At 46.0% G+C, this 26,519-nt stretch overlaps 2 protein-coding genes across 2 annotated transcripts in view; one reads left to right on the forward strand and one right to left on the reverse strand.

Moving 5' to 3' along the window:
* Window positions 1-1,040: 1,040 nt before the first annotated feature.
* On the reverse strand, window positions 1,041-7,299 carry LOC123745193 (ras-related protein Rab-28; the record flags this gene model as incomplete). Its single annotated transcript, XM_069322158.1, is given in 5 exon segments — window positions 1,041-1,142; window positions 2,440-2,610; window positions 2,706-2,822; window positions 3,924-4,228; window positions 7,134-7,299. Coding segments are annotated over 4 exon segments (516 nt in total), but the record flags the coding sequence as incomplete, so codon positions are not given.
* Window positions 7,300-13,476: 6,177 nt separating this feature from the next.
* LOC123745217 (uncharacterized) overlaps window positions 13,477-26,519 on the forward strand; it is a 96,364-nt gene continuing 83,321 nt past the window's right edge. The window contains exon 1 of the transcript XR_006771307.2: window positions 13,477-13,645. The gene's annotated coding sequence lies outside the window, so the exon portion shown is untranslated. The remainder of the gene's footprint in view (window positions 13,646-26,519) is intronic.

Below are 26,519 nucleotides of genomic sequence, written 5' to 3' on the forward strand. Positions count from 1 at the left end.
CACCGCTCCTGTACTTCACATGACCAACATCACCACCGCTCCTGTACTCCACATGATCACCATCACCACCGCTCCTGTACTCCACATGATCACCATCACCACCGCTCCTGTACTCCACATGATCAACATCACCACCGCTCCTGTACTCCACATGATCAACATCACCACCGCATCTGTACTTCACATGATCACCATCACCACCGCTCCTGTACTCCACATGATCACCATCACCACCGCTCCTGTACTACACAAGATCACCATCACCACCGCTCCTGTACTCCACATGATCACCATCACCACCGCTCCTGTACTTCACATGATCACCATCACCACCGCTCCTGTACTCCACATGATCACCATCACCACCGCATCTGTACTTCACATGATCACCATCACCACCGCTCCTGTACTCCACATGATCACCATCACCACCGCTCCTGTACTCCACATGATCACCATCACCACCGCTCCTGTACTCCACATGATCACCATCACCACCGCTCCTGTACTCCACATGATCACCATCACCACCGCTCCTGTACTCCACATGATCACCATCACCACCGCTCCTGTACTCTACATGATCAACATCACCACCGCTCCTGTACTCCACATGATCACCATCACCACCGCTCCTGTACTCCACATGATCAACATCACCACCGCTCCTGTACTCCACATGATCAACATCACCACCGCTCCTGTACTCCACATGATCATCACTCCCAAGACTGCAGGGACGCCATCAACCCTCCCATGTATAATTTCGAGAACTTATACCACTGTCATTCCTTACTGGAACAACCACTAACATACCACACCACTGGACAACCACTTTTACTTCCACAAACCTCGCCACTGGATCCTCGTCCACGACCCATCACCGAAGACCATAACCTCACCTAAACCCCTAACACTAAAGACCAGTTCTATACTTCGCTACTGGACCATCATTACCAAGCTTCCCTCACTTCCATACTTGCCCACCTGTGGCACACCTCGTCCAGACCCGCTGGAACACAGATCACGGTCCATCTTACCTTCTGGAATGACAGCGCAACGCCCTCGCCCGTCTTGGCCGACACCACGTAGGACCCCATGACATTCTCGCTGGCGAATCTATGATGACGCTCGCTCTTCACCTGGTGACAGGTACATGCGTACACAGGTGCATGCGTACACAGGTGCGTGCGTACACAGGTACACGATGAGTACGTGGGTACAGGGGCAGGCGAGAAAGCAGGACCGGCGTGGAAGGAGACAAAAACAAAAGACTGTTACTAGAGAATCAGAATGACGTTCTGGGGTAGTAAACAACATTGCACATATTCTAGTTCAAATGTCGAATATGAGATCTAGCATATATTAGATTATTGTCTATTGACAGTGCCTCATTCATGTCAATTACCTCGTCCAGCCACTGTCGTGGACACTGCTTCACTGAAATAGTGACCAACGTTTCGACGAGCAGTGTCACTCATCCTGGTGAGCACGCAATGTGACAGTACCTGTCACCCTAATTGGTTGACAGTAACTATATACTCTTGTCTGTTGCAGTGTTTAGGAATTACTTCCTTTACAAATTTCTATCATCAATTATAACTGATTTTATGCTCCATAAAATGTTACTGAAAATGTATTTTATAACTGCTAAAAAAAATAGTATGTAGTTGTTGGTTGAGGGTGACGAGGATTGAGGGATGGGATCCCCTGCAGTCTCTTTATACCATAGCCCCTACAGTCTCTTTAGACCATATAGCCCCTACAGTCTCTTTAGACCATATAGCCCCTACAGTCTCTTTAGACCATATAGCCCCTACAGTCTCTTTAGACCATATAGCCCCTACAGTCTCTTTAGACCATATAGCCCCTACAGTCTCTTTAGACCATATAGCCCCTACAGTCTCTTTAGACCATATAGCCCCTACAGTCTCTTTAGACCATATAGCCCCTACAGTCTCTTTAGACCATATAGCCCCCTACAGTCTCTTTAGACCATATAGCCCCTACAGTCTCTTTAGACCATATAGCCCCTACAGTCTATTCATACCACGGAAATGACACTAAAAATATAGTATTATTTCGGAAGAAATTCGAGATGTCAACACAAAACAAAGAGGAGTGAGGGGAAGGTGTGCCTGGAGGGCCCAGGATCACTGACATTAACTTTGCATCAGGCGCACCTTCGCCAGCCTTATCATTAACAATATCGTCTCTCCTCACCGCCCACCTGCCCAACCGTTTAAGCTGAGCGGTAGAGCAATGGTCTCGCTTCATGCAGGTCGGCGTTCAATCCCCGACTGTCCAAGTGGTTGGGCACCATTCCATCCCCCCCCCCTATCCAATCCCAAATCCTCATCCTAAACCCTTCCAAGTGCTATATAGTTGTAATGGCTTAGTGCTGCCCCTAATAAATAATAGTTCCCTTCCACCGCCCACCTGTCGCACGTGCTCCATGTCGGCTTTGTTGGCCACGAGGGCGAGGATGGGCGGCCTCTCCTGGGCCCGGGCGGCTCTCCGGGCGGCCGCCACCCACTCCTGAAGGGTGTCCAGGGAGATCCCGTTGGTCACGTCGTAGACGAAGAGGATGGCGTGGGCGCCGTACAGATACTGTGGGAGAAACATTCGTCCAGGTTTATATTAAGGTTGTCACCTAATTTTGCCAACATATACATATATCGATTATAAATATGAATAACAAATACCTTATCCGTCATCTTGCCTGTCAAGGCTGACCCGGCCACGTCCCAGATTTGCACATTAACGTTTCGTTCATTACCCAGCACCAACCGCTTTAAATAAAAGTCCACCCCCATAGATGCCTGAAATGATAGAAAACGTACACAATGGTTATCAAAGAAAACTATTTTTGTATAGCGCTAACAAAAGTAAAAATTAAGTTAGCCAACCAAGTTTCATGAATAAATGCAATATATAAAATAAAATAAAATATTAATTTATTAAAAGGAATGATTATAAAGTCCCGTTAGTGGGCAATTGAGGGCACCTTTTACAAGCCGCCAACTGTGTGTTCCCGTCGCGGCCACTAGAGATGTTTACACATTCAGGTAAATTCAGGAAGAAACGGACATCGCGGGCGTTGATAGTTAATGGAGATAAGCTTATTTAAATAAGTAGAATTCAAAGATAATCTTAAGCATAGTTGTTCTAGTTCATCGTTGCTTTTTTAAACAAACGTAACCTATTATAACGGAGTTTACGAGTGAATGTGTCATAGACTTCTCTAAAACTTTTGATGAGCTGCCATATGAAAGAGTAACAAGGGAATTAATTACAAGCACATGCAATTACCTCAGTTTACCTGAGAGCCACTAACACTAGTGGCCTCGACGAGGAGAGGAAGCCGGCTGCTTGTCGAAGGTCTCCCCATTTGCCGTAAATAAATAAATGGTAAAGTGGGGGGAAATGGGGATTTTTTTTTTTTAATAAAGCAATGGATTGTCCTAAATGGAAACGAATGTAACTAGAGAAATTCGTACCAACATACCCAGTGTACCAAGCAGGAATAGCAATAAGCTGCACATGGATTTGGTACTTCAATTTTAACATTGAATTATTGAGCTGTTCAGTTATTGAACAATTTGCGTATATCCAATCTGAAACATTCTTAAGACGTACAAGAGCATCGGAGCGTTTTCATAATTTCCTTCCTCCCTACTACTAGATTGCAATTACAGCTAGCAAGAATAGGTAGAGAAGAACAGTGGTACAGTGTTCAGTTCACTAAGTGTACTAAGAAGGTGCAGTCCAGTTGCCTGGATATATCCGAAGATGGAGCTAGTACCCATCAGCTAGGAAGTATTAAGTCGCCTGTGTTCTCCCCCCCCCCCTAGAAAGTCCCTATAAATGCATGACAACACCGACTGAGAGTGAAGCGGGCGCCCCGGGACGTCCTCCCTCACCTGGTAGGTCTTGTTGAACATATCCTGGGTGTACCTTACAGCCAGGGAGGTCTTCCCCACCTGGGGCGCTCCCACCATCACCAGCTTCACCTGGCGCTCCACAGCCTCGTCCTCTGAGTCTGACATGCTGGCGGTAGGTGAGAGGATCAGCGGGCACGTTGAGGAGCTCCTGATCCTGCACCTAGTCTCCCCTCTTCTCCCTCCTCTTGTTTCCTGTCCTGGTGACTTCCTCTTTCCGGCCTCTTTACCCCATCGCTGTCCTCGCCCCCGCCTTCCAAATCTCTCTGTTTACCTTCTTCCTTCTCCTGGCGTAAACAAAATAATAATCATGAAATACGTAAAACACAACACATGACAAGAGTCTATGGTGGCATAGGCTTGGCAGGATTCTTGTTATTTATATTCATAACTGATTCTGAATTGATGAGTTAATTAGCCAAAGTATATATACACTTAAAGAGGGAGTTTATAATAAGCTTGGACTACCTTCACAAAACTAGACGTGGAAGTAATATTACTCACACCAAAACTAATAGACAGTTAAATCTATAACATCTGCTCCATTTATCAGCATTCTACCATGCCATAAGAGTCACACACTGCTTTATAAACTTTATGTTTATAAAGCAGTGTAAATGTAAATGCATTATAAACACAAGTAAACCAATAAGGTCAGTATACTCCTGGAACAAGCAGTATACTACTGCTATACTGCTTGAGCAAGCAGTATACTACTGCTTGGCTTAAGTCTCGCCACCCACTCACCAACATCTCGCCTGGTAAATAACGTATTATTCCTTCAGAAAAAATTACACGAAGAATGTGAAATTAAAGACAATTGGAACTCTTATATAATAGGCGGTATTAATTTATTGTTGCTTTTGTACCCTTAACCGTCCCAGGTTGTGAACACAACGAGGGGTCACAGGTGTGAACACAACGAGGGGTCACAGGTGTGAACACAACGAGGGGTCACAGGTGTGAACACAACGAGGGGTCACAGGTGTGAACACAACGAGGGGTCACAGGTGTGAACACAACGAGGGGTCACAGGTGTGAACACAAGGAGAGGTCACAGGTGTGAACACAAGGAGAGGTCACAGGTGTGAACACAACCAGAGGTCACAGGTGTGAACACAACGAGGGGTCACAGGTGTGAACACAACGAGGGGTCACAGGTGTGAACACAACGAGGGGTCACAGGTGTGAACACAACGAGGGGTCACAGGTGTGAACACAACCAGAGGTCACAGGTGTGAACACAACCAGAGGTCACAGGTGTGAACACAACCAGAGGTCACAGGTGTGAACACAACCAGAGGTCACAGGTGTGAACACAACCAGAGGTCACAGGTGTGAACACAAGGAGAGGTCACAGGTGTGAACACAACCAGAGGTCACAGGTGTGAACACAACCAGAGGTCACAGGTGTGAACACCGTATTTTAGGTCGTGGAGGCCACCCACAGCGAACCCTTTCTGTTAACTAAAACGAACCACATCACAAAACGCCAGACGCGAGACGGGAAAATGGCGGGGTCCAGGAGCTTCAGTTCATTCCTGGCAACTACAAACACACAAGGTAAAACAACACAGTTTTCTTGAGTGTTTTACTACTCGTAAGAACACAAACTTTCTCACACGAACGAGTATACATATCCATAGTGGATACATTAAATGTGACCTGTTATCTCTGACCTCACCGAGCTCCTCAAGACAGAACTGTAAAGTGCCTGTGTCTGAAGCTACGCACACACATAAGATGGTCCATCTTGTGTGTGCCTAGCTAAATTAATGATGGGAACAGTCTGATTTCTATGGGTTCCATACCATATTGGCCTCTGGATGCATGATAGAAATCGTGTTTCTACCATGGTCAACACATGTAACAACCCGTTCTCGCAAATTCGTAAAGTCAATATTGACTTATTAAATAAGTGCATAGGTGACATACTAAACATAATAGATACCCTTAAAAAGCTTCATAGAAAACTCCGACCTTACCTAACCTTGTTAGTATCTTAAGATAAGCACATGTAAAACATGGGTTGACCAGACCACACACTAGAAAGTGAAGGGACGACGACGTTTCGGTCTGTCTTGGACCATTCTCAAGTCGAATGTGAATGATCGACTTGAGAATGGTCCACGACGGACCGAAACGTTGTCGTTTCTTTATTTTCTAGTGTGTGGTCTGGTCAACATATTTCAGCCACGTTATTGTGACTCCTCGTCTGCATGTCAAACATGTGTTCAGATAAGAGAGTTGATTACCATCTCCCATGGCCTCTGAGCAGCCTGAGGGCAGCAATATGCTGAAAAATGCAATACAGATTTTAGTGTGCCAGAGACAAAGTGAAATTCACACCAGTTATTCTAATGTAAACTCATTCGTTTATGCAGGAGTAGTCATATGTCTATGGTTCATTCCATAAGGTCAGTAAACTTGGACATTACCACTGCTAAGCCTAGGCTCGGCTTCAAGTACCTGTGGGTACCTGCCGAAGTAGATCCCACCACAAAAAAACACTCAGCTGAACTAATTTGGTACCTTACTTCACTTTGTAATTGAATGTGATAAACAAGCATTTAGAAGCAATTCTATAATAAATTCTCATAGAAGTAATTCCATGTTCAAGAAATGTGTATTTAATTCATAATAATGTACAACCAGATAACTTGTCAAGCACCCAAAGTTTGCTTATTGGTGTCGGTGCATGATTATAAACTTAAAAAAACAACTGAGTGTTACAATGGGTAAGAACACTGTTCCTATGGGTGTTACAGTAGGTAGGAACACACACTGTTCCTCTGGACGTTACGAGAACAGTAATAAGGACACCCAGCTTCACGACGCAGTAGGAATACAAACTACGCAACATAGATAATTGAGTCTCCCGTGGGAGGCCGGACACCATCACAGAGAACGGACATAACCTTTACAGGGGTGACGTGTCTCCAGTCCTTCCTCGGGGGCGCTGTTCCAATTCCGCCAGAAACCTTTCCTCGATTCGTGATCATCAACGTCCATCTTAGGCAAAATGTTGCTTAATCTCAGCTGTTTGCCTCTGTCTACATCTCATTTCACATTTACTTTCCATCCGAACTGAAAGCAGTTCTTTGTGGTTCACAATGTTCCATTACAATCTTTCGCCAATTTCAGCACGGAAATAACACAATGCGTTACAATGGGCAGCGGAAGGCAACTTACAGCACAAACTACATCACAGATGTACCACCCGCCGGGTCTGTCACTCGCAGCACCACGAATCTTGCCCGAAACGAGGAGAAATATGGTGAAATGTGCGAGGATGATGGTGAGGTCTCCCGCCCGACGGATATGTTATGGTGTCACCTCCGTCGTCAAGGCCTGGTTGCTAGCCACGCCGGCCAGTCCTCGCAGGTGCCAGCTGCCTCATTCCCCACCTCTCCTCCTCCTCCTCCCGCTGGATTTCCGTAAACCGCGAAGGTAGAGCCAGTTTGGTCTCTCGCAGTAGTGTTCGTATTTAATAGACTGCTTAATCTTAGAAGAATATTGCTTTAAATGTGTTGGAGAACTTGATAGGTCAGGTCTGGCCTTGATTTAACACTTGGGAAATACATCTCAAATATTTGGGTCCGTAAAGTAATAATTATTCACGAGATATTATCAATCATATAATAAGAAGTAATATTAGTATTTAGGAAAGAGTTTAACAGAATGTGCGAGGCAGACCATACTGGAGAACCGTACGTGTTTGGGAGTTATCGTGCCTCGGGGGTGTTGCTGGTGGCGTGACGGGTACGATGGTGCTGCGGCCGCCGCTACCGTACCTGATGCTCGTAGATGCGACGGTGACCTCGCTTATCCGGCCCGTCACTCGTCACTACGGCCATATGTCCGGGAGCCGGGTGTGGGGTTAGATGCGGTGTCATACTCTACATTAGATAAGGAAATATATTTAATTAAACAAGTTGAAATTAAATTGTTGCAAATACCTCCTATCATCTAAGTCTCTCTCATTCCCACCCTCTTTCTCTCCCTCCCTCTCTGTCCCTCCTTCTCTCTCCCCCCCTCTCTCTCCCCCCCTCTTCCCCCCTCACTCACACGCTCTTTCTCATCAATTTATCCTTCCCCGTCTTCACATGAATTTCTGGTGGGATAGGTTACGGCACATTACTACGACAGTTTCTTGACGGTGGGAACGCTAGTGAGAACAGCCTGCAAAGGGAGTGAGAGACTGTGTAGGAAGCCTCTTGTTCTCACCTAGTTGTCCTTGCAGGGGGTTGAGCTCTAGCTCTTTGGTCCGGCACCGTGTACCAGCACCGTTACCGACAGAGAGCCCGGCGGATCACCCTCACCCTTCACAACCGCATAACAGATACCTCCGCCAAAGAGCCATTAGGTGACCTTGATGGGATTGATCTGTTGTCGACCTGCCTATTAGAGGCCAGTCTCTCAGCTCACGCGGACGGCTCTCACCGTCTTGAGAACGTCTTCAGCAGTGAGGGATATTGTGGAAGGACTGGATTGTTTCGTTAATTGCGACGCTGCTTCTTGGTAAGGTCCTCTCACCTGTGATTTAGTTATATATATATAATATATATATCGTTAGTGAGTACTGGGTCATGTGTTCTCCTTCAGTCGTCAGTGAGTACTGGGTCATGTGTTCTCCTTCAGTCGTCAGTGAGTACTGGGTCATGTGTTCTCCTTCAGTCGTCAGTGAGTACTGGGTCATGTGTTCTCCTTCAGTCGTCAGTGAGTACTGGGTCATGTGTTCTCCTTCAGTCGTCAGTGAGTACTGGGTCATGTGTTCTCCTTCAGTCGTCAGTGAGTACTGGGTCATGTGTTCTCCTTCAGTCGTCAGTGAGTACTGGAAAAAATGTGTCTGTTCAGTTTGAAAGAGACTCAGAGAGAGCAACATATTTACAAATTTACAATTAGAAAATTATTAGATGAGGAAATTGATTAAACAAACTGATAGATTAATATTTTCAACTATTTTTTATAATTTAAATAAAATTCATTTATCCTCCCACCAACCTAATTATTCCTTGATCAATCCACTCGTCAATTGCCTTAATAATCCACCAAACTATAGAATTCTATAGCAATCCACCTAATTTACACAATCATCTGTTCATCACCTCATCCAATGCTTAAAAAAAATCCATACAGCCAATCTGTTTATCCATTAACAAATCAGCCTAACTATCTATCGATCCATTTATCGATCCACCAATCCATCCACTGGCCAGGTGGATGAGGCAGGACGCCAAGTGGTTGACTCGGAGACCAGTTTCGTCCGGTTTCCTGCCCTGTGGAGCGGCCAGTCAATAGGACAGTGTCTGGCGGTACTTCAATAGGCTTCTTGATTTTTATTGCATTTTTGTTGAGTGGGATGGAGGGAGGGGGGTGCAGGTCTCGGCATATTTTTGTTGTTGTTGTTGTTGATACTGTTGTAGTGGTGATGTTCAAACTGCTGTGGTGTTGTTGATACTGCAGCAGGGCGGGTTACGAGGTCGAGCAGAGCGGGTTACGAGGTGCAACAGGGCGGGTTACGAGGTGGAGCAGGGCGGGTTTATGACCCGACATGTTCCCAGTAACTCGGGACCCATCAGCTGGTGTACACATTCTGTCCAGTGAGGTTAAGCTGCTGTTTGCACCCACCAATTAAACTACGCGACGTACGCTTGACCTAAGTGGAGACTACGCGACGTACGCTTGACCTGAGTGGAGACCACGTGACGCACGCTTGACCTAAGTAGAGACTACACGACCTACGCTTGACCTAAGTGGAGACTGCACGACCTACGCTTGACCTAAGTGGAGACTACACGACCTACGCTTGACCTAAGTGGAGACTACACGACCTACGCTTGACCTAAGTGGAGACTACACGACATACGCTTGACCTAAGTGGAGACTACACGACCTACACTTGACCTAAGTGGAGACTACACGACATACGCTTGACCTAAGTGGAGACTACACGACCTACGCTTGACCTAAGTGGAGACTACACGACATACGCTTGACCTAAGTGGAGACTACACGACCTACGCTTGACCTAAGTGGAGACTACACGACCTACGCTTGACCTAAGTGGAGACTACACGACCTACGCTTGACCTAAGTGGAGACTACACGACATACGCTTGACCTAAGTGGAGACTACACGACCTACACTTGACCTAAGTGGAGACTACGCGACATACGCTTGACCTAAGTGGAGACTACGCGACCTACGCTTGACCTAAGTGGAGACTACACGACATACGCTTGACCTAAGTGGAGACTACACGACCTACACTTGACCTAAGTGGAGACTACACGACCTACGCTTGACCTAAGTGGAGACTACACGACCTACGCTTGACCTAAGTGGAGACTACACGACCTACGCTTGACCTAAGTGGAGACTACACGACCTACGCTTGACCTAAGTGGAGACTACGCGACATACGCTTGACCTAAGTGGAGACTACACGACATACGCTTGACCTAAGTGGAGACTACACGACCTACGCTTGACCTAAGTGGAGACTACGCGACATACGCTTGACCTAAGTGGAGACTACGCGACATACGCTTGACCTAAGTGGAGACTACGCGACATACGCTTGACCTAAGTGGAGACTACACGACCTACGCTTGACCTAAGTGGAGACTACACGACCTACGCTTGACCTAAGTGGAGACTACACGACCTACGCTTGACCTAAGTGGAGACTACACGACCTATGCTTGACCTAAGTGGAGACTACGCGACCTACGCTTGACCTAAGTGGAGACTACGCGACATACGCTTGACCTAAGTGGAGACTACACGACATACGCTTGACCTAAGTGGAGACTACACGACATACGCTTGACCTAAGTGGAGACTACACGACATACACTTGACCTAAGTGGAGACTACGCGACCTACGCTTGACCTAAGTGGAGACTACGCGACATATGCTTGACCTAAGTGGAGACTACGCGACATATGCTTGACCTAAGTGGAGACTACGCGACATACGCTTGACCTAAGTGGAGACTACACGACATACGCTTGACCTAAGTGGAGACTACACGACATACACTTGACCTAAGTGGAGACTACGCGACCTACGCTTGACCTAAGTGGAGACTACGCGACATATGCTTGACCTAAGTGGAGACTACGCGACATATGCTTGACCTAAGTGGAGACTACGCGACCTACGCTTGACCTAAGTGGAGACTACACGACATACGCTTGACCTAAGTGGAGACTACACGACATACGCTTGACCTAAGTGGAGACTACACGACATACGCTTGACCTAAGTGGAGACTACACGACATACACTTGACCTAAGTGGAGACTACACGACATATGCTTGACCTAAGTGGAGGCTACACGACATACGCTTGACCTAAGTGGAGACTACACGACATACGCTTGACCTAAGTGGAGACTACACGACATACGCTTGACCTAAGTGGAGACTACACGACATACACTTGACCTAAGTGGAGACTACACGACATACGCTTGACCTAAGTGGAGACTACACGACATATGCTTGACCTAAGTGGAGACTACGCGACATACGCTTGACCTAAGTGGAGACTACACGACATATGCTTGACCTAAGTGGAGACTACGCGACATATGCTTGACCTAAGTGGAGACTACGCGACATACGCTTGACCTAAGTGGAGACTACGCGACATATGCTTGACCTAAGTGGAGACTACGCGACATACGCTTGACCTAAGTGGAGACTACGCGACATATGCTTGACCTAAGTGGAGACTACGCGACATACGCTTGACCTAAGTAAATAAAGAAAATAATAAATCCATCATTACCGAACCTGTTAATCTAGAGAATGACTAGTAACCGCTTGGGACTGTCTGGTTACGACTGCCCAGTTGGGACTGATTGGTTACGTCTAACCGGTTGGGACTGATTGGTTACGTCTAACCGGTTGGGACTGACCGCCGTGTCAGTCAAGCTTTAACTATCCGTCAGCACACTGCCGAGTCGGACGCGTTTGAGCAACGTGTGGCAATGGAGGCGGGTTGCATGCCTCTTCGAGTCTTAGTAGAAAGAGTCGCGAGTCTAGGGAAAGTTAGGAAGTACCCAGTACTCTTGCTAGAGGTGCATATCCAACTTCCTCATCCCCGCATACTTTAAGCAATAATAGATATTCAACTGTAAACGTGCAATATTCCCATTTTAATCTGGTTTGCATTTATTTTTAAGGGGGAATATTCTGGAGTTTCGAGCGTAAAATTGTTATTTGCTTAGCTAAACGAACTAGAGGGTTAAGTTCCTGAACCGATTATGTGTTTCTGTAATCCTTTAATTACACCACCGCCCACGGGATGGGTATGGGGTGCATAATAAAGAAAGAAATTGAATTAAGTTGACCTAACCCAACCCAAAACAAACTGACCTAATCAGGTTTCTTGGTTGACCTGCGCTGTCTTAAAGAAAAAAGGTGGTGGACCCATACACGTCCTGTGGGTGGTGGTGGACCCCATACACATCCTGTGGGTGGTGGTGGTGGACCCCATACACGTCCTGTGGGTGGTGGTGGACCCCATACACGTCCTGTGAGTAGTGTTGGACCCCATACTAATCCTGTGAGTAGTGTTGGACCCCATACTAATCCTGTGAGTAGTGTTGGACCCCATACTAATCCTGTGAGTGGTAGTTGACCCCATATCCTAAAATTCAGGTACTTAAGTAAGTTGCAGCCATAATAATATAAGGCAGTTGAACAGTGAACAAGTACTTGGACAGTGTGTTCACAGTCTGTGTCACCTCCGTTTTGAGGGTGAATAACATTAATATTTCAGTGTCATATAATGTCACACAATCATCTCTAGGCTAAGCAATCCTCGTGTGTGGTGAGGTAGGCTGTTTATTTGGATTTATTTGCCTATCATGCACCCCAGAGGCACCCAGTGGGCGGCCGCGGTGGGTTTACCATCAGCTGTAGGCGCTACCTGCTGTAGGTAAACTTTGGATACTTGGCTAAGATTTCTGGTGGTAATGTCACGCTAAATTGTAATCCAGTTGTGAATTACAGAGCCAAGACTTTTCTAAAAATACGGGTTTAATGTGAATAGTTTCGTATATTGAATTATTCCAAGGGATGGGTTGGATTCAAAGATGTTTAATGGTGTTCTCGAGTATTTTGAGAATTGATCTTAAGTGTAAGTAATTATACACATTCATGATCATTGTACCATTGTGGTGGTGGAACCAGAGAAGGAACTTTGTACCGTGATGGAGTGCGCATGCGCCGGCCGGATCGATGCTCCTCTCCTAGACGACTGCAAGCTTTGCCATCTCTCTCCCACATTTATCTTTCCCTCCTGTCTGTCCTGAAGTTATTGATTACTTCCGTTCACGCTTGGTGGGGGGTTGGTGTAGTGTGGCGAGTTGACTATACGAAATCAGAGGTTGGTTATGAGAGGTTGGAGGTAGAGAGTTGAGGTAGATGGTAGTATGTAGCAACCCGTAGTCGTGGAGGCCTAGGGGGTGGGGGGGTTGTGGAGGGGTTGGTGGGGGGTCGGTGGTTCAGTCGGGCGCCGCATGGCCGAGCGATCACAGTAGACTCCTCGGTGTCTGGTGTGCGTGTGTTTGTGTAGTATGCACTACTAGCTTAATGTATTACCTCTACCCCCTACTAAACCACTCTAGCTCCTTCGTTGGTTACTGAGGTGGCTAATGCCGTGTGGTATTCCGTTGTTGAAAGGTACTGTATGGTATAGATCTAGCCTGCTCCAATTTTTTCATAGCATTGTCCTTTTTTAACATTTTCACCCACATGAATTTTTTTTTCGTTTTTTTTTGGCATTTATTTTTAATTTTTTGAAACCTTCATTCCTGGCATGACCCTTTTCTTTCACGGCCAACACCTTTTTTTTTTCTTGTAATAGACTTTTTAAAGGTCACTGATGCATGGTGTCGAGAGCATATAGACATTTTTTTGAGCCTACGGTTCAGTCTGCCTCACTCTGGGTTACATAGACGAGATTAAACACCTGTAGGTACTCCCCTGTTTTTTGGCTATGTAAATGAACCTATTTTTTCCCCCATTAGCGGTAGTGCCTGACCCCAGCACAGACTGCTGCCCCCCCCCGCCCTGCCCCCCTATAATGCCTGGTGCCCCCCCCCCTCAACACGCTTTGCTCCCCCCCCCTCCCTCACGCCCCCAGCCCCCCCCCCCCCCACCGTCACCAAAGTTAAACCCGCACTGCACCAGGTCAACATTATGACGTCATCCCTGCATAAAACTTATGACGTCCCTACTGTCTATCATGACGTCACAATACCCCTCCCCCCTCTTCCCCTTCCCTCCCCCCTCTTCCCCTTCCCTCCCCCCCTCTTCCCCTTCCCTCCCCCCCTCTTCCCCTTCCCTCCCCCCCTCTTCCCCTTCCCTCCCCCCCTCGCCTCTACAACAACACCCCCCCCCCCCACCTCACCCACTTTCTACAGTTTTGCTAAATAAAGTCGTTTATCATTATCTGTTTTATTCCTTAATCTCGGCTCGTGGGGGGGGGAGGGGAGGACAAAAAAAGAATATATATGTTAAGCTAGTCAGTTCATTATATTCACGAGTATATAATATAATATATATTATATTTATATAGATATATAATATATTTATAATATATATCGCACCATATGTGTAGTTTAAACGATATATTTTATTCTTTTTGAAATACCCTTCTTTTTTTGTATTTTGTATTTTTTGGCAATTTTGAATGCACAGTTTTCTTCCAGGAAGAAGAAGAACCACGAACCTGAAGTGTTGTTATTCCCAGTGTGAGCAACTGGTTGATGAGGGCCTGAGCCGCCCATATGTATACACACACACACACACACATGAACTATATATAATATATAATATATATATATATATATATATATATATATATATATATATATATATATATATATATATATATATATTATACGTATGTTTGGTCGGGCAAATTTCGACAAACTTTTAAAAACGGGAAAGTCTTTAAAAAAAAAAGGAGAGTGTAGGGAAAGCGGACCCATATTACAACTGAAACGAGATAATTGAGTGAGCTAATGGGAATGTGTTGCGGTATATAAAGGGAATAAAATAATAATAATTTATTTAGGAAAGTACATACATAGTTGCAGAGTTACAGTACAAACATTCTGTTTGATTTAAAGATAGAGGTAGTACATACAGTACCTAAAGCCACTAGTACGCATAGCGTTTCGGGCAACAGAATATGTAGAGTAGCGGTATACAGGAGGAGTGTGAAGCGATATATAGAGGGATTGTGTAGCGGTATATAGAGGGAATGTGTAGCGGCATATAGCGGGAATGTGTTGTGGTATATAGAAGGAATGAGTAGCGGTATATAACAGGAATGTGTTGTGGTATATAGAGGGAATGAGTAGCGGTATATAGAGGGAATGTGTAGCGGTATATAACAGGAATGTGTTGTGGTATATAGAGGGAATGAGTAGCGGTATATTGAGGGAATGTGTAGCGGTATATAACAGGAATGTGTTGTGGTATATTGAGGGAATGAGTAGCGGTATATTGAGGGAATGAGTAGCGGTATATAACAGGAATGTGTTGTGGTATATAGAGGGAATGAGTAGCGGTATATAGAGGGAATGTGTAGCGGTATATAACAGGAATGTGTTGTGGTATATAGAGGGAATGAGTAGCGGTATATTGAGGGAATGAGTAGCGGTATATTGAGGGAATGAGTAGCGGTATATAACAGGAATGTGTTGTGGTATATAGAGGGAATGAGTAGCGGTATATAGAGGGAATGTGTAGCGGTATATAACAGGAATGTGTTGTGGTATATAGAGGGAATGAGTAGCGGTATATTGAGGGAATGTGTAGCGGTATATAACAGGAATGTGTTGTGGTATATAGAGGGAATGAGTAGCGGTATATAGAGGGAATGTGTAGCGGTATATAGAGGGAATGCGTAGCTGAATATAACAGGAATGTGTTGTGGTATATAGAGGGAATGAGTAGCGGTATATTGAGGGAATGAGTAGCGGTATTTTGAGGGAATGAGTAGTGGTATATAGAGGGAATGTGTAGCGGTATATAACAGGAATGTGTAGCTGTATATAGAGGGAATGTGTAGCGGTATATAGAGGGAATGTGTAGCGGTATATAGAGGGAATGCGTAGCTGAATATAACAGGAATGTGTAGCGGTATATAGAAGGAATGTGTAGCGGTATATAGAAGGAATGTGTAGCGGTATATAGAAGGAATGTGTAGCGGTATATAGAAGGAATGTGTAGCGGTATATAACTGGAATGTGTAGTCGTATATAGAGGGAATGTATATAGAAGGAATGTGTAGCGGTATATAGAAGGAATGTGTAGCGGTATATAGAAGGAATGTGTAGCGGTATATAGAAGGAATGTGTAGCGGTATATAACTGGAATGTGTTGTGGTATATAGAGGGAATGCGTAGCGGAATATAGGACGAATGTGTAGCTGTATATAGAGGGAATGTGTAGCGGTATATAGAGGGAATGTGTAGCGGTATATAGAGGGAATGCGTAGCTGAATATAACAGGAATGTGTAGCGGTATATAGAAGGAATGTGTAGCGGTATATAGAAGGAATGTGTAGCGGTATATAGAAGGAATGTGTAGCGGTGTATAGAAAGAATGTGTAGCGGTGTATAGAAGGAATGTGTAACAGTATATAGAGGGAATGTGTAACGGTATATAACAGGAATGTGTAGCGGTATATAACAGGAATGTGTAGCGGTATATAGAGGGAATGTGTAGCGGTGTATAGAAGGAATGTGTAGCGGTGTATAGAAGGAATGTGTAGCGGTGTATAGAAGGAATGTGTAACAGTATATAGAGGGAATGTGTAGCGGTATATAACAGGAATGTGTAGCGGTATATAGAGGGAATGTGTAGCGGTGTATAGAGGGAATGTGTAGCGGTGTATAGAAGGAATGTGTAGCGGTGTATAGAAGGAATGTGTAACAGTATATAGAGGGAATGTTTAGCGGTATATAGAGGGAATGGATAGCGGTATATAGAGGGAATGTGTAGCGGTGTATAGAGGGAATGTGTAGCGGTGTATAGAAGGAATGTGTAACAGTATATAGAGGGAATGTGTAGCGGTATATAGAGGGAATGTGTAGCGATATATAGAGGGAATGTGTAGCGGTATATAGAGTTAATGTGTAGCGGTATATAACAGGAATGGGTAGCCGTATATAGAGGGAATGTGTAGCGGTATATGAGGGAATGTGTAGCGGTATATAGAGAGAATGTGTAGCGGTATATGTGGGAATGTGTAGCGATATATAGAGAGAATGTGTAGCGGTATATAACAGGAATGGGTAGCCGTATATAGAGGGAATGGGTAGCGGTATATAGAGGGAATGTGTAGCGGTATATAGAGGGAATGTGTAGCGGTATATAGAGTGAATGTGTAGCGGTATATAGAGGGAATGTGTAGCGGTATATTGAAGGAATGGGTAGCCGTATATAGAGGGAATGTGTAACAGTATATAGCGGGAATGTGTAGCGGTATATAGAGGAATGGGTAGCGGTATAGAGGGAATGTGTAGCGGTACATAGAGGGAATGTGTAGCGGAATATAGAGGGAATGTGTAGCGCTATATAGAGGGAATGTGTAGCGCTATATAGAGGGAATGTGTAGCGGTATATAGAGGGAATGTGTAGCGGTATATAGAGGGAATGGGTAGCCGTATATAGAGGGAATGTGTAACAGTATATAGCGGGAATGTGTAGCGGTATATAACAGGAATGGGTAGCCGTATATAGAGGGAATGGGTAGCGGTATATAGAGGGAATGTGTAGCGGTATATAGAGGGAATGTGTAGCGGTATATAGAGGGAATCTGAAGCCATATATAACAATCTAAACCACTGTTTAACATGAAATGTGAAGCTGAATATCATAAGGCGAAGTGCTGTATAACGAAATGTGAAACGGTATATAACAGCATGTGAATCTTTATATTACAATGTAAAGCTGTATGTAACGGAATGTGAAGCGGTTTATATATATATATATATATATATATATATATATATATATGTATATATATTTTTGTTTTTATATATATATATATATATATATATATATATATATATATATATATATATATATATATATATATATATATATATATATATATATATAAACAAAATATGAAGCGACGCATAACATGTGAAGCGGTATATAACGGCATATGAAGCGGTATATTATGGGATGTCAAGAGGTAAATAAGATGCTAAGCTGCATATAACGATGTGTGAGGCTTCAGAATATGTACAGCTTCACATGTCATTATATTTGCCGCTTCACGTTACATATAACGGCATGTGAAGCGATATATGTAACATGTGAAGTTGTATATAATGCAATGTGAAGCGGTATTTAACCGTGTATGAAGTGGTTATGTAATGGCATGTAAAGTGGTATATACAGTGGTATGTTGAGCTGTATATAGCAATGTGAAGCTGTACTCACCAAGTTGGGCTTGCGGGGGTTGAGCTCTGGCTCTTTGGTCCCGCCTCTCAACTGTCATTCAACTGGTGTACAGGTTCCTGAGCCTACTGGGCTCTATCATATCAACATTTGAAACTGTGTATGGAGTCAGCCTCCACCACATCACTGCCTAATGCATTCCATCCGTTAACTACTCTGACACTGAAACAATTCTTTCTAACGTGTCTGTGACTCATTTGGGTACTCGGTTCACACCTGTGTCCCCTTGTTGGTGATCCAAGCCCATATAAAACCCCTGGTTCGAATCCCGCATTAATGTTTAAATAAAAATGATAAATTTCTACGTATATGAGTGATTAGGCTCCACCACAACAAATTAGAGCTAAATAACGTACAGTGGTTAGGTTAAGATATTGGATTATTAGGAGTTTGCACACACGTGTTCCTGTTCATCACTAGCTTGTCCTTCCTCTCTCTCTCTCTCTCTCTCTCTCTCTCTCTCTCTCTCTCTCTCTCTCTCTCTCTCTCTCTCTCTCTCTCTCACATTAAGCTAACACTAATCTTCATCATGAATAATGTTGCTACTCCTAGTGTAACTTCGAGCTATTGTCAGGAAGAACTTTGAGTGTCGGGTCAAGACTGACCTAACTGCCGGGGTTGAACTTTGCCTGCCAGGTTGAACTTTAACCTTCGTGCTGAACTTTGACCCTGAGGCTCCTGTTCCCCCCTCCCCCCTTCCTATCCACAACACCCATCTAGGGATTATCTCAGTGAAGCCCATGTTACAGAACACTGCACCGGGAGGTCTGTGTGGATGGTACAGCAAGATACATAGACTATGGTACCGGCTGCAGGTACCATGTATAGCTGGTACAGCAATACACACACAGACTATGGTACCATAGTCAGTTAATACACTTCAATAACGGTTTGAAGAGAGAACATGAGAAGCCATTTTTCTCTCTAGCTAAATTAGCTTCCGAATTAATACAATGTTGCATTAATAATAATAATAATAATAATAGCATAAATATAAATTTTAAATATATATTTTAAATATATGTTTTAAGTATATGTTTAACAGTGTTCGTTAAATACGCACATAAAGTTAACATCTGTTTCTGAAGAGTTTGAATTATTGTCCAAGTTTTTCACGCCTTGATTTTTCTAAATTGATAAGATGAACAAGTCAGTTTGAGTAGTTAAAATTTTATAATTTTTTTCGGTCGTTGAATTAAAAACTGAAATTGTCTCGAACCAGACGTGGTAAAAATGGAGGCTTTTTAAAAAGCCGCCGAACGTTCCAACAATATCAAGAGTGGAAGAAATCCCTCTTGGGACTTAAATATTTGAGGAAGCTTCCATGAGATGTCCTCCGAAGCCCAAGGATGTGGTGAGAGAGCCTGAAGCCTCTCCTGAGAGCTTACAGCGGAGGCTTCCTTCCCGGAGATGCCGCCGGAAGCCCTCGAGTGGTTCCGGTTAGGATAGATGTCTTTGAAAGAACAGGTGTTGAGGTCTGTTTATTGTCGGAAACCTCGACAGATGTGGTAATAATGCGACCTCGCGGAAGCCTTCTTGTAGGTGGAAACCCCAGAGGAAGCGAAACAGAGAGGAATCCAATCGTTCAAGAACTGGGTAGCACGGAAGCCTCTTTGTCAGACGGTTGATAAAGCCATGTGTTCTGTGGGACGATTGGTACCTTTCAAGGGGGGGAGAGGGGACCTCTTGGGATACTTCGAGGGCATCTTAGAGGTACCCTGTTGCCTTAATATGCCATCAGAGGTACCGCTGCAGGAGGTACCTCGCCCTCTGCCCCGGGGTCGCTCACGTCCTGACACTGAGGTAAGGGGTATTGATCTCTGTACCGTGCATGGCCTTGCGTCAGCCGCACCCCGGTGTACCCGCACCTCCCATGCGTCAGCCGCACCCCGGTGTGCTCGCACCTCTCATGCGTCAGCCGCACCCCGGTGTACCCGCACCTATCAATGCGTCAGCCGCACCCCGGTGTACCCGCACCTCTCATGCGTCAGTCGCACCCCGGTGTACCCGCACCTCTCATGCGTCAGCCGCACCCCGGTGTACCCGCACCTATCAATGCGTCAGCCGCACCCAGGTGTACCCGCACCTCTCATGCGTCAGCCGCACCCCGGTGTACCCGCACCTATCAATGCGTCAGCCGCACCCCGGTATACCCGCACCTACCATGCGTCAGCCGCACACCCGGTGTACCCGCACCTCCCATGCGTCAGCCGCACCCCGGTGTACCTGCACCCCGGTGTACCCGCACCTCCCATGCATCAGCCGCACACCCGGTGTACCCGCACCCCGGTATACCCGCACCTACCATGCGTCAGCCGCACCCCGGTGTACCCGCACCCCGGTATACCCGCACCTACCATGCGTCAGCCGCACCCCGGTGTACCCGCACCTACCATGCGTCAGCCGCACCCCGGTATACCCGCACCTACCATGCGTCAGCCGCACACCCGGTGTACCCGCACCTACCATGCGTCAGCCGCACCCCGGTATACCCGCACCTACCATGCGTCAGCCGCACCCCGGTATACCCGCACCTCCCATGCGTCAGCCGCACCCCGGTGTACCCGCACCTCCCCATGCGTCAGCCGCACACCGGTGTACCCGCACCCCGGTGTACCCGCACCCCGGTATACCCGCACCTACCATGCGTCAGCCGCACCCCGGTGTACCCGCACCTCCCCATACGTCAGCCGCACCCCGGTGTACCCGCACCTCCCCATGCGTCAGCCGCACACCGGTGTACCCGCACCTCCCATGCATCAGCCGCACCCCGGTGTACCCGCACCTCCCATGCGTCAGCCGCACCCCGGTGTACCCGCACCTATCAATGCGTCAGCCGCACCCCGGTGTACCCGCACCTATCAATGCGTCAGCCGCACCCCTGTGTACCCGCACCTTCCCATGCGTCAGCCGCACCCCTGTGTACCCGCACCTATCAATGCGTCAGCCGCACCCCGGTATACCCGCACCTTCCCATGCGTCAGCCGCACCCCGGTGTACCCGCACCTATCAATGCGTCAGCCGCACCCCGGTGTACCCGCACCTATCAATGCGTCAGCCGCACCCCGGTGTACCCGCACCTATCAATGCGTCAGCCACACCCCGGTGTACCCGCACCTATCAATGCGTCAGCCACACCCCGGTGTACCCGCACCTATCAATGCGTCAGCCGCACCCCGGTGTACCCGCACCTATCAATGCGTCAGCCGCACCCCGGTATACCCGCACCTTCCCATGCGTCAGCCGCACCCCGGTGTACCCGCACCTATCAATGCGTCAGCCGCACCCCGGTGTACCCGCACTTCCCATCCGTCAGCCGCACCCCGGTATACCCGCACCTCCCATGCGTCAACCGCACCCCGGTGTACCCGCACCTTCCCATGCGTCAGCCGCACCCCCGGTGTACCCGCACCTTCCCATGCGTCAGCCGCACCCCCGGTGTACCCGCACCTCCCATGCGTCAGCCGCACCCCGGTGTACCCGCACCTCCCATGCGTCAGCCGCACCCCGGTGTACCCGCACCTCCCATGCGTCAGCCGCACCCCGGTGTACCCGCACCTCCCATGCGTCAGCCGCACCCCGGTGTACCCGCACCTCCCATGCGTCAGCCGCACCCCGGTGTACCCGCACCTCCCATGCGTCTAGGTGGCTGTGTTAGGTTAAGGTAAACTGCGTTAAAAGCAAACACAAAACATCTGGTAGAACAGTCTACAGGGAGGTAGACCGTAAAATAGTTTATGGGGTGATTGATCGGTGATTAGATGGTTTACGGGGAGCTAAATCGATGGTCGTTATGTTGTTGTTGTTGTTTTAGATTTAGCTACTCACAACGAAATGCAGCACGGGCTATGGTGAGCCCGTAATTGAGTTCGGTTATTCGCGATAATCTTGTTACTGTGATATTTGGGTCAATATTTTAAATGCAGGTGGGGTTTCCTCCTTTTCTCCCGTTTTTTTTCCCCGCCTCTGTTTTAGCGCACTGGTTTTAGTCTTGTTTTAATAATATTATCTTGGTGGCGGATATAGATGCACAGTGTTCACTAATGTGTCCCATTCTTCAACTGCTTTTCTAACCAATGTAGTCGGTGTTGATTTTGCATTTAATGAAGCTGTTCTTGTTGGTTGAATTGTTGAGTTTGATGCGCAGGGCTTCAGTTGCTCCACATTCCAGTAAGTAGTGCAATAGTGGCGCCTCTGTATCTGTTCCACAGATATGACACACTTTAACTATTGGGTTTATTACCTCCCAGCAGCACTTGTAACCAAGTCTGAGTCTGTGTATGGCTACTGCAATATCTCTAGATAATTTTTTGCCAGGCTTGAAAGAATAGTACCCATTGGCTTGTTCGCAGTCCATAGCCCGTGTTACTTGGAACTTTTTGTTCCAGGTAGCAAATCTTTAACAACATTGTTCGCAGTGGATCTTCCATACACTACTTTAGCTCTGTGGCGACCTTTGATAATTATGAGTATTTTCTTCTTGATTTGCTCCTTAATCTGTGAAAAACTTGGAAGTATTTTAACCTGTACAACAGGTAGAGCAGTGGCAGGTTTTGCTAGTGAGTCTGCCTTTTCATTGAGAGCCCTAGATTGTGGGCTTCTTTTCCTACATGTAGGATTTTTCTGATAAGTTGTATATTATCTCTGTGCTGGCTGGATAACAATGCCTGGAGCGAAGATTTAGAGTCGGTATGAATGATGTTATCATGTAAATTATTCTCAATTGTATAATTTATGGACTCCTTCAAGGCTTATAATTCTGTCTGCAATGTTGAGCACCCACTATTAATGCTCCAGTAAGCTTCATGGTTGGTAGTGTAAACTGCTGCCTCCAGCAGAACCTCTTTCTTGATCAACTGATCCATCTGTGAAGATGTGAGTCGTTGTCGGTCTTGAGATGGTTTTTATTTGTTGTTCTGGCGTTGAGACGGTGTTAACCGCTACCGCTGTCAGCGTCGGGTTCTGGTCGTTGATGCTGGCGACGATATCGTCGTCGCGGTCGGTGATCTATGTGTTGATATTCTTGGTAAACACGGTCCTGTCCGCCAGATAGCGTCGTGGTGGCGTGAGGCGGTGAGGCGGGCGTCTTGCAGGGCCGTCGTGGTGGCGTGAGGGGGTGAGGCCGGCGTCTTGCAGGGCCGTCGTGGCGGCGGTGGTGAATATCTTCTTAAGGTCCGAATCCCTGGACAAGAGCAGGGGAACACCCTCTCCTGTCTCCAGGCTGTCGGCCTCTGAGGCGTTGGTGATGGCGGAGACTGGTGGAAAAATCTCGGCGGTGGAGAGAACGTGGTTCTCCCGGAGACGAACCTTGACCCTAGACAACATGGCGCAGGTGAGCCCTGGACCATAGGAGCTTGGGTCGGCAGCCAAGATGGATGTTTGGAGTGAATGTGACGTGGAGTTGCCCGTGTCACACGCTCAGTTGTGTCCTTGAACCAATTAAAAACGTGTATAAGCGTACCTGTTCCCCCCCCCCTCCCCACCTCTCCCTCACCTCGAAGGGGGGGGGGGGGAAACAGGTACGCTCACCACATTCCACAATTGCACCCCAAAATGACAACCCCTGAACCACATCCCTCTCACAACGCCGATCCCTTACCACCCTCCCGCCCCCCTGACCGTCACTTCCTCTCCCCTTTCACCCCCTTCCCGCCACCAGCTGCGAGTAATGAAGCGTAGAGTGGCTTCTGTTAACCCAGTTGGAGCGAGACGCAGCGGAACATTTGTTTACATTAGTCTTCCCTTCCCTGGATACCCTTAACACCTCATTTTCTTTCTATTGTTTTTTTTTTTATCTATTTATTTACAAGAAGGTACAATGAGCAGCCTCTCCTCCGAATAGACAGTACGTTTTAATACTAAATGTAAAAAGTACAATCCTGACTACCGAATTAGTACATAAATACACTTAATCGTCAGAATCGCACCAAAATATTGCGAATATTAGAGTTTAACTGAAAAGCTGTATAGAAAACCACGACCTAACCTAAGCTTCTCCGCGTAAGAAGACAAGCATTTTATTGCTTCTTAATTACAATTAGTGCTTAACCTTTAGCTATATTGATATTACAGTTTTATAAAACTAATAAAACAAAATTAAAATCTTTCAATAAATTATAAAGCAAATCAGGATATTTTCAAATTTTGTATAAAATCTCTATTGTTTAATAAAAGTGAAAAAAAAAATTATATTTAAAACTTTGAGAAAATTGCACATTTAAACTTCATCCTAAAATTTTGAGTATCTTGAGGGGAATATATGGGGGAGGTAAATGTATCAGCACAATTAAGTGTATTTTTGTACTATGCAGACAGTAAGGAATGTACTTATTATATCTAGTATTAAAACGTACTGTCTAATCGGACGATGAGTTGCAACACTGGGTTTGTGAAATTACATAATATTGATATTTTTACATTCTTGCCAAGCCACGAACACGCATAGCGTTTCGGAATTCCGATAATTCGTCTTTGCTAGTGTTTATTTTCCAGCCCCCAAATCAAATATTGACTTGCGTGGATATTATTAAATCAGTGTTTATCCTGTAAATTATTTGCACCCCCTTGTAACGAGCACGGGTTGTAAACCGCATCTGGAACACATCATCTTGGTTCATCTGTAACTCAATGCCATTTAAGCAAGTCTTCAAGAAAACCTGGATATTGAGACCACTGAGCTGTATATGGGATTAAAGATTTGGCCGCCATATTGAAGCACTGTAATTCCATCTTCATAAGTGTTCGAAACCATTGTTGCTACGTATTTATTCTGTAGGCCTAACCAAGAAGCCTTATAAACACGCTGAATAACCAAATAGCACAAGGCTTTACCAAATAGCTTAGTCTCATGTGATGTATAGCCTCATGTGATGTATAGCCTCATGTGATGTATAGCCTCATGTGATGTATAGCCTCATGTGATGTATAACGTTAACAAAATAATTAAACTAGTATTTCCATAGCTCAACTAACCATGGGACTCGAGCTATTTATATACAGAACCATGGTGGGTTGCTCTACATCAATAGAACCATGGTGGGTTGCTCTACGTCAATAGAACCATGGTGGGTTGCTCTACTTTAATAGAACCATGGTGGGTTGCTCTGCTTCAGTAGAACCATGGTGGGTTGCTCTACATCAATAGAACCATGGTGGGTTGCTCTATTTCAATAGAACCATGGTGGGTTTCTCTACATCAATAGAACCATGGTGGGTTGCTCTATTTCAATAGAACCATGGTGGGTTGCTCTACATCAATAGAACCATGGTGGGTTGCTCTACATCAATAGAACCATGGTGGGTTGCTCTACATCAATAGAACCATGGTGGGTTGCTCTACGTCAATAGAACCATGGTGGGTTGCTCTACATCAATAGAACCATGGTGGGTTGCTCTACATCAATAGAACCATGGTGGGTTGCTCTACATCAATAGAACCATGGTGGGTTGCTCTACGTCAATAGAACCATGGTGGGTTGCTCTACATCAATAGAACCATGGTGGGTTGCTCTATTTCAATAGAACCATGGTGGGTTGCTCTACATCAATAGAACCATGGTGGGTTGCTCTACATCAATAGAACCATGGTGGGTTGCTCTACGTCAATAGAACCATGGTGGGTTGCTCTACATCAATAGAACCATGGTGGGTTGCTCTATTTCAATAGAACCATGGTGGGTTTCTCTACATCAATAGAACCATGGTGGGTTGCTCTATTTCAATAGAACCATGGTGGGTTGCTCTACTTTAATAGAACCATGGTGGGTTGCTCTGCTTCAGTAGAACCATGGTGGGTTGCTCTGCTTCAGTAGAACCATGGTGGGTTGCTCTGCTTCAGTAGAACCATGGTGGGTTGCTCTTCTTCAGTAGACCCATGATGGGTTGCTCTTCTTCAGTAGACCCATGATGGGTTGCTCTGCTTCAGTAGACCCATGATGGGTTGCTCTGCTTCAGTAGAACCATGGTGGGTTGCTCTTCTTCAGTAGACCCATGGTGGGTTGCTCTTCTTCAGTAGACCCATGGTGGGTTGCTCTTCTTCAGTAGACCCATGGTGGGTTGCTCTGCTTCA

The sequence above is a fragment of the Procambarus clarkii genome, chromosome 10, assembly GCF_040958095.1.
Source record: "Procambarus clarkii isolate CNS0578487 chromosome 10, FALCON_Pclarkii_2.0, whole genome shotgun sequence".
Classification (NCBI taxonomy): Eukaryota; Metazoa; Arthropoda; class Malacostraca; order Decapoda; family Cambaridae; genus Procambarus; species Procambarus clarkii.